This window comes from Trachemys scripta, chromosome 7 (assembly GCF_013100865.1).
Source record: "Trachemys scripta elegans isolate TJP31775 chromosome 7, CAS_Tse_1.0, whole genome shotgun sequence".
NCBI lineage: Eukaryota > Metazoa > Chordata > Testudines > Emydidae > Trachemys > Trachemys scripta.
In genome coordinates this window covers 48,685,045-48,694,039 of record NC_048304.1, presented here as the reverse complement: position 1 = coordinate 48,694,039, position 8,995 = coordinate 48,685,045, and the positions used below count along the sequence as shown (strand labels likewise).

Below are 8,995 nucleotides of genomic sequence, written 5' to 3'. Positions count from 1 at the left end.
CAGTAAATTTCAGCCACTCAGAGGCCCTAGGAGGAGGGTCAATATAATGAAGGACGACATACCCCACCCAATCAGGAGGCGGGGTTGTTTTTCCTGCTTGTCTCCGGGTTCTAGGAGATGCTGGTGATCCAGGGTCAGGTGAGGCTACCCCCGCGGCAGCCCGCACCCAGAGCCGAGGGAGCCCCTCCACCCGCGGTACTCTCCCCCGCTGCGCTGAGCCCCTCCCCCCGAGAGAGCTAGGCCCCATGGTGGGTGGGGTTAGGGGGCATGCAGACCTCCCAGTAGTAGTGGCTGCCAGCAATGCCCTGAGGCCCCTGGGGGGCTGGTGAGGAGCAGGGTGACCTGGTGAGTGTTGAAATGCCCGGACTTTTTGCTGCTTCCCGCCACGCAGGTGCTGGGTGTCCTGCGATCATGCCCCATAAGGTGACATTGACATGGCCGCTCTCCCGGTACAGAGCAGGTCACTGAACCGGCTCTCTGGTCCCATTGCCAGGTTCCCTTGGGGGCAGGTGGCTTGAAAAAAGGTTTTGTCAGTGAGAGGCCTCTGCTTTCCTTCCACTCAGCTCTACAGCGTTCTCCCTGTTCCACTCAACGTGTGGCTAAGCCCTAGGGATGGGTTTGCAGAGGAGGTGGAGGCTGTGTGCCTGTGTTATCTTAACCCTAGCGCTCCTTGGCACATATCGCGTGGGCCTGATGCCTCATGCCCTTGCAGTTATTTGAGATCTGTTCATCTAGTATTACAAAAATAATGGCCCCTTCTTGTCCCAGCTGGGTCTGATCCTACTCTCACTTCAGGATCTGCTCCATGTGCATTTTGGAGTCACACTGCTGACTTTACAGCCCTGTCTTCAGGACTTCAGGAAAAGGAGCCTTCTGCAGCATTAGCTGAAATTGGCTGCAGAATCTGTTTCACTGAAAGGATGTAAGAGGCAGGAAGGAGAAACCCAGTGGGTTTTCAGATTCCAGATAGAAATTGTAGCACTGACAGTTAGAAAAGTCATCTTTTGGCTTGTAAACACAGCTCCCTCCATCTGGTGTCTTGAGTGAGAAGTGAATATGGAACGTCATGATGATACTCATTTTTCAGAGTCTAAATGATCTTTGAAGCCAAGCCTTCTTTTTTTGATGATCTGGTGGGAGGAGCACCAAGCCCGCATGGCAGTGGGTGAGATGACCTGTGTATTATAAACTCCTCTCTGGAATGATTTACACTTTGCATATTCTAAATACACACTGCCACTATTCTATCTGTGTTCAATAGACAGAAATGTGATAGTACCATAATTGCCTTGCAGTGGTATAATATATCAGCTTGTGTCTTCGTCTCCATTATTCTTCCTCTGTTGGATGAAATAGATCCCATCTGCTCCAGCTAGGTGTATCAATATCTTCTACTTGTCGAGCTCCTCTTGATCTCATCTGAATTTTTGGAACAAAGGGCCATGTGTTCCGAGTGATGCTTCATGTTCAATTAGCTGATTCCCACAGAATTGTTATAACATCCCCCTAAATCAAGCCATTCTCTCTTGTCTATCAACAGTCCAGTGACAAAGTTTGACGCTTTTAAAGTTGGTCCCATGAGCTCCTTCCAGGCTGAGCTGTTCAGCACGTGTCCTCCTGAATGGCATTCAGATTGTCTTGTTGTTGATGCATATATCTTTCAGCAGCACACCTGACATTTTTCCAATAATGTGGAAAGACCTGCCCCACCCTGCTAGGGGGCTGAACCCTTGCCATTGCCTATGAGTGAGTGAACAAGCAACCAGTATCTGCAGTTTATAAACTGCCGTGGCAAACTTCAGATTCACTGGTGGGATCTTGTATGAGCCTTCTGATGTATAATGATAATTTCCACCCCTTGTTGTTCTTTGGGACTTAACTTTATTTTTCTCATTTTCCTGCTTTCTAGATAACCCATGGATGTCTAGGAAGGACAGCAGAGAATTTCTTGCTTTAAGCCAGGAACGGGCCATGGTGCTTCCTTGTTGAATCTCTCCCTTGCCTTGATGTCTTGGGGAAGCTGATACCTGCTAGACAGCCCGTGTAGCCAGTGGGAGTTGAATGGTGTAAGCGCTGCTGCCGTGGGGCAGAAGACCGGCTCATATCGCAATGGCTCTGACCATCGAGACAGAGTCACGGATCTACCGCTCCTTGCGAGCCGTCTCTGGCATCACTGCCCACCTTGTCTCACTTGGTTTCACCATCTTTGTGGCCATACTGGCCAGACCTGGGTCAAGTAAGTAGAAGCCTGTGGGGGGCAGAGCTACTGGACAGCATCCATGATTAAACAAATGTGTGGGATCGATTTTAGTGCTTTTGAAAGTGATGTGTTGGCTAGTGCCAGAGGATGCATGCAGGCCTTATGTAAATTCCCCAGGGACCTCTGCCACCCCTATGGCTATTTGAGTCCTGCCCCTCTCTGTCAATGCACATTAATCCTGACCTGCAATGTCCTACCTACTGCTCCTGCTATTCTAGTCCTGGGGCTCCCGCTCTGCCAATGCACCTCACTTGTGGTCTGCTGCATTCCCAGCTACCCATTGCTAGGCCTTTTGCAATCACAGACTCCTATTTCTTCTCTTGGTGTTTTTTATAATGTGGAGGATGAGATCCCCAGCCCCACTTTCAGTGATGACTGAAGAGGTATGTTGCACGCAAGTGGATCACCCCGCTGGCTTCCCTCAACTGTAACGGTTTTGCTGACAACCATTGCGCTGTCAACTTGAAAGAAAGAGTTTAAAATAACCCCCATCTGCCCCTGGGTCCCCCACTGCCTGTTTTTGCAGGTCTGGTCACATTTCACAGTATGGTTCCCTTGGTGGGAAAAAAACACCCAAATGGGTGAAAGTGACGAGACACAAAGTGCTGTCAAAGGAAGTAAACAAACTGAAAACAGTGTGTTTCTTTCCAATCACTTTCAGTTATAATCTATCTAGCTAAGGAACTTGTATGGCCTCCACTGCTGTAGTACCTGAGTGCCTCGCAATCTTTAATGTGTTTATTCCCACAACACCCCCCAGCCAGATGAGGCACAGAGCGAAAGTGACTTGCCCTGGGTCATGCAGGAAATCCGTGGCAGAGCAGGGGATTAAAGCCAGGTTTCCCAAATGCCAAGCTAGCGCCCTGACCCCTGGACTATCCGATCTTAGGTGGCTGCATGTGATAATGGTGGGTTAAAACATGGAGTGGTTTTTGAGGTGATACCTCTAGCGGTTTTTCAGCTATACGTTAGTTTTTGGCACACCGGATGGCTAGTCTGAAAGGGCTCATTCCTCTCTCTTGTTTCATTCCAGGCTTGTTCTCCTGGCATCCTTTCTTAATGTCGCTTGCGGTAAGTCAGACAAAAGAGCTCCATGTTACCTGCCTCCTTCCCTGTAATCTATGCTTCAGTAGCCAGCACTAACCCCACCCTCTCAGGGCTGGGGGCTGCTCACAATGGGCTCAGTGCAGCGTTGCCCTGCATCTCGTCATGTCATCGTAGTGCGTAGCAGGTGTAAAATGTTGCTGAGTCAGAATGACAGAGTTGTCTACCTGCTTTGCACTGGCTTGAATGATGACACAAGGCACCGGTGGTGCTTGGAATCCCACTTAGCTGATTCCCCACCCCTTGTCCTCGCTCTCCCAGCTGGGTATCATCTCTCCTGGGCTATAACCAATTCTGTTTAGCTCTTCAAGTATCTCTCTTCCTCTCTCAGCACCACTGCCAGGCTCCTGAGGAGTTCAGGGCTACTGGGCTAAGTCTGGTCCAGGCACCTGGCCAGGTGCAGTAGACTGATGGCTGCAAGCAAGTTCTAAACCACAGGTTCTTTGCCAGCATGGAGAGAAAAATTGTAACCAATGGGAGCAGTGTTCCCCCTATTTTTCCCACCCATGTGCGGAATGAATTTTGTTATGTGCACCAATACACATCACCTTCATATTGGTACACATAACAAAATTCATGTGGCGGGGGTGGAGCCAAGGGGTTGGAGTGTGGGAGGGGGCTCAGGGCTGGGGCAGAGGGTTGGGGCTCTGGGGTGGGGCCAGGGATGAAGGGTTTGGGGTGCAGGCTGCCCCAGGGCTACGGTGGGGTGAGAGGACTCCCCCCAGCTCTTTCTCCCCACAGAAGCACCTGGGCTGCTGGGGAGCGGTGCTTTTCCCTGCCATGGCAGGTCCAGAGCTGGGTTGGAGCCGGGGGAGGGGTGCCTTTCCCCTGGCCGTAGCAGGTCCTGGGCTGGGGCCAGCAGGGAGAGATGCCTCTCCCTGCTGTAGCCCTGAGCGCCTGCGCGGCGCTTAATAGGCTGCTGCGTGGCTGCACAGCTTAGCGGGAACTTAGATTGGAGGCTCAGGACTCTGAACACCCATGAAACTTCTGCCCTAAATATTCTAGCGTTACAACCTCTAGTTACCATTTCTGCAGCCAGGATCTGTGGGGGGCCTCGTAAAACCAACAGAACTAACCTGCATGTCTCAGACAGCTCTTCTTTCTTATGCAGCCCTTTCCCGGGCACACTTTGCATCACTCAGCAGCCACCTGCTGCAGGGGGAGTTGGAAAGGCTGGTGGTAATAGCATATGTGAGTTGTAGGGGTGGCAGGAGCAGTGGGTTACATCCCATGTTAGTGGGAGATGCCTAGTTCAGAGCCATGACACTGAGGAATGTAACAGAGCCTATGGAGACCAGCTGTACTGAATCTATGTATCTTAGGCACTTATCACCTTATTGTCTGGACCCCAGATGGCCATGAATGTATTTCCCCTCCCAGCTCCCCTGTGAGATAGGGAGGTGGTGGTATTCCCACTTGACAGATGGGGAACTGAGTTCTAGAGAGACTAAGGACCATGTTCTTAAAGTTATTTAGGCACCTAACTCCCATTTAAATCAATAGGAGTTAGGTTACTTTAAAAATATGGCCCTAAATGACTTGCCCAAGGTCACACAGGAAGTGCCTGGTGGCGTAGGGAATTGAACCGGGGTCTCCAAGCCCCAGTCTAGCCCCCTAACCATTGGACCATCCTTCTCTGGTTGCTCACACAGCACTGGCTACTCTCCCAAAGCCCTGTCTCTTGGTGCTGTAGGGCTCAGTGTAAAACCTGAACTGGCTTCTCAGGAGGGAGGCAACCATTCCTTTGGTTGTTCCAAAGTCTTGGTTGGCTATTTGGAGGGACCATCTCCAGGATGTGATGCTAAGGGTGGGGACAGTTCTCTGGCTTCTGTGGGGCTGGGGAGAGAAAGTGGCTGCTGCCAGCACTAGCCTGCCTACTGCCATGTAGTGTCCATGACGAACCTTTTCCCTTTGTACCCCTCAGTTCTCCTTCTTGATGACTGAAGCCCTGCTGGTTTTCTCCCCGGAGAGCTCGCTGCTCCGCTCCTTCTCTCGCAAAGCCAAGGTCCGCTTCCACTGGGCCCTGCAGCTGCTGGCCCTCCTCTGTGCCCTGCTGGGCCTGGCTATCATCAGCTACAACAAGTACCTTAACAGCAAGGCCCACTTTGTCACCTGGCATGGCCTGACAGGCCTGCTGACCGTGCTCTATGCCAGCATGCAGTGTGTAGGCGGCGTTGCTCTCCTCTACCCCAAGCTGATGAAGAACTGGACGCTAGCCAAGCTGAAGGTCTACCATGCCACTTCGGGGCTGGTGGGTTACCTCTTGGGCTGTGCCAGTTTGATGCTGGCCATGTGCTCCTTGTGGTTTACCACCACAGTGACAGGTCTTTCCTGGTACCTGTCAGTGCTGTGCCCCATTCTCACCAGCCTAGTTATCATGAACCAGGTGAGCAATGCATATCTCTACCGCAAAAGGATCCAGCCCTGAGGTGCCACGCTGAAAACCAAGTTTCCCTGGGAATGTTCAAGGTGCCACACGCAGTCCCTGGGGCATTGGACCAGGGAAGTCACCTGCGTAGGGTGTCTCTGGAGCTAGCTTTCTAACTAACTCTCTATTTTTAATACTGGAAATGTCTATAGCATTGTGCCCACTCCATGAAATTGCTCTTCCCAGAATGCCTAGCAGCCCTGGGCATGGTGGTATAGTTGCCATCAGACACTGTGTGTGACAGACCGCAGCAATGTAGCCCATATGTGCTTTGGTACTGAATGGTTTCCCAGCCATACGCAGGTCTAGTAGCTGGAACAGCTGGGTGCTTATCATCAGAGCCCCGTATGAACTACTCCATGCTCAGACTTCGTACAACCAGAGGCGAAAGGATTAAAGCTGGAATTCAGAACTGCTTCCCCTGGTTGGGCTCAACACTAGTGCAGAATGTTCTCATTGATAAAGCACCAGGGCTGTATTGCAGTGCGGGGGACTTGTTATATCCCTTTGTGATTAGGCATGTCTGGAATTTTCCCTTCCCTCTCCTTTTATAGGAGTAAAGATCAGTATTTCCTAGCAACAAGCAAACCTGCAGGGAGGGCTACCCTGGGCCCACAGCCCTAATCCAGAAGGAGGCGCTGCAGTGCAGAGAAGAGGGGATCATGGTAGTAGAGATGGAACAGGCACCATCTGCCCTTGAGTAATGTTGCCCCTCTGCCATGGGCTGGGAAGTCTGTCTTGGAGAAGGTGGGAGACAAGGGCCATGGCTACCTTCTCCCATGGGCAGAGGAGCCTTTCAGGCACCCCGTGGAGATTCTCAAATTAAAGCTAATTGATGGTTGTTTCAGCCCACCTGGGTGAAGGGGCTGAGGCTGAGAGAATGAAGGCTAGGTGGTGACTAAGGAGCAGCCCTGGAGCAGAGGGGCCTGGGATCTCCATGAGCAAGACTAGAGACAGGTGAAGCTAAGGAGAACATCGTGCCTGAGCTAGGGCTGTGCTGGGTGGGCGAGGCTCACCCTGGGCAACCTTAGTGTGGATCTCCTGGAAATCCAAGCTCCAGGAGTGGCAGAGCCATTCAGCACCTTCCTGTGCACTTCAACTGGGGCTGCTCCTTAAAGCCACTCTGAGTGGAGCCAGCCAAAGGCCTTAGTCTGGATATTCTATGTAGAGCAGGGCTCCAGCCTTGTAGTAGCTGGGACCAGCTGCTGAGAGGGATCTCCCCAGGGTGCCATTTGAGCAGCTCAGATCTGCAGGGCTGGAACTATTGCCCAGATGGCTTGGAGGGGATGGGAAGCTGGGACCTTCTCCATGGAAGTCAGAGAGCTGAGGGCATGCTCTCTTGCTTCCTGGAGCACCTTCCATCCAGGAATCTCACAGCACTTTCACAGGTGCTAATCAGTCCTTCCCACACCCCTCATGAAGTAGCCAGTATTGTTCTCCCCATTGTACAGCTGGGGAAACTGAGGAACAGATAGGGAAATGACTTGTCCAAGGTCTCACAAGGAGCTGGTGGGTAGATCTGGGAATCAAACCCAGTTCCTGAGGTTTAGGCACCATCCTCTCCCCACTGTTCCTCTGATAGCCTTCTGGGCAAAGCTCAGGCCCACTGTCCCCTTCCTTGTGGTATGTGGGTGTGAGAGCAGCAGGCTTACCCCCATTGTGTGTGTTGCTGGGACACAGTCCTGTTGTATGTAGTGTAGTGTCTTTAGCTATATCATGTGGGAAAGTGTCCACAGCCTCCTGGGCACTGAGAGATTGGGAGGGGGGGGACATATTGCACACATGGTGCTGTGTCCCACAGGCAGAGCCTGTCTTCTCGGGAAGGGGAGGAACGAGTTGGACTGAACCTTCTGCGCCTGGTGGGAAGGAAAGGACTTTTGGAAGCAAGTCCTGGTTTTATACCTCTTGGGTAAAAGAACAAATGTTGGGTTAGGCTCTCCAGGTCCAGCCCTTCTCTGCAAGAAGTCTGGGGCACATGGGCCAGACTAGGGTTTGATTCCATCACAGCACACAGTGGCCCTTCCTCACACCTGTAATAGCCCTGGTGAGGATTCCCAAAGGTGCACAATGGTGCTCTGCTGTGTTAGCTGCTGTGCAGTATTCCCCTTGGCTATTGTGTGAGCATGGAATGATCCTGGCAGCCCATTCACCTTAATGTTGCACTGACACCTCCCTTCTGTTACAGGGAGAGGAAGGAAGTGCCCCTCCTCTTTGTTAGCGAGGTACAAGCAGCCTTTGTTCAGGAGGCAGCCCCAGGGACTCACTCTGCTGTGTGTGCAGCTCTCCTCCCGGGTTAAACGAATGCCCCTGCTAGCAGGGAGGTCCCACCGCTCCGCGGGCCTTGGGGCTGTAAAAGATGCAGAAAGGGTTTGACTCCTGCTGGAGCCCAAGGAAGCTGCAGCCAGCAACAGCTGCCATTTCAATCCTCTTACTGAGGTGCAGCACCTTTCCCTCTCGGAGGCAGGGGGAGTGGGAGCAGAGCCTGCTCAAGGAACATTAAGCTGGAGTCAGAGGTTTTTTAATTAAAGATTTCAAGCAACTGCAGCCTTGTTAGCTTTGTGCCACTTTGTTTTGGTTTTAATTGCCTCGTTATCCACTAAGTTCCTGCTGAGAGAACAGAGGAATCCTCTTTGATGGGTGCTTTCATCCCTCCATTAACATGCAGGAGGGAGCATTTATCACCACCGGGTATGAACAGCTCCTTTTGCCTAGGGATCCTACCCCTAAGCAGCTGATGGGAAGGAAGCAGGCAGAGGAGAGACATGGACTAACCTCCTGGATACCCTACCAGTGAAGATGCTAGCACAGGCGGGACGATGATGCAGCAGGCTGTATCTCACTCAGCGTCTTAGCATAGTTTCTTCCTGCCATTCTCAGGCTACAGGTCAATTTCACTAGCTTTTTTTGGCAGCTGCAGAAAAGGAAAAAAACAGCTCAGGCCACCTGAGGCACCTGCCAACAGTAAGTCTGGGTGCTGCTGGGAGAAGTCATTGTGTCATGCTTAGTCACATTGGCTGAGCGTGCATCTGCTGTACGGAGCACCTTCCACAGGAACTCAGTGGAATTCACCCTTCCCGCAGTAACTGTAAAACTGTTGGGCTAGGTGCCCCCCTTCTCAGACACTGCTCTCTCAGATTAAATGAATCCAGCTCGGAAACAGGGCAGCTGCTGCTTTAAGGTTAAAAAAGGAGAAGCAGATTTTG

General features: G+C 51.8%; 1 protein-coding gene across 3 annotated transcripts; it reads left to right on the top strand.

Moving 5' to 3' along the window:
• Nucleotides 1–42: 42 nt before the first annotated feature.
• LOC117880134 (cytochrome b561 domain-containing protein 2) lies at nt 43–8,051 on the top strand. 3 transcript variants are annotated; one of them, XM_034775910.1, is made up of 4 exons: nt 43–138; nt 1,910–2,236; nt 3,294–3,331; nt 5,289–8,051. In XM_034775910.1, exons 2-4 carry the CDS (start codon nt 2,110–2,112, stop codon nt 5,790–5,792), a joined length of 669 nt encoding a protein of 222 aa, XP_034631801.1. In that variant the 5' UTR covers nt 43–138; nt 1,910–2,109; the 3' UTR covers nt 5,793–8,051. The 3 variants fall into 3 exon arrangements, with proteins under 3 accessions (XP_034631801.1, XP_034631802.1, XP_034631803.1); XM_034775911.1 differs by having other exon boundaries at nt 117–195; XM_034775912.1 differs by lacking the exon at nt 43–138 and adding an exon at nt 1,034–1,165.
• The last annotated feature ends 944 nt before the right edge of the window (nt 8,052–8,995 follow it).

Excerpts from the sequence above, each read along its gene's own strand:
- LOC117880134 (XM_034775910.1), top strand. The coding sequence starts at position 2,110 with ATGGCTCTGACCATCGAGACAGAGTCACGGATCTACCGCTCCTTGCGA. Across the intron at positions 2,237-3,293 it reads ACTGGCCAGACCTGGGTCAA|GCTTGTTCTCCTGGCATCCT; the intron begins GTAAGTAGAAGC and ends GTTTCATTCCAG. Across the intron at positions 3,332-5,288 it reads CTTTCTTAATGTCGCTTGCG|TTCTCCTTCTTGATGACTGA; the intron begins GTAAGTCAGACA and ends TGTACCCCTCAG.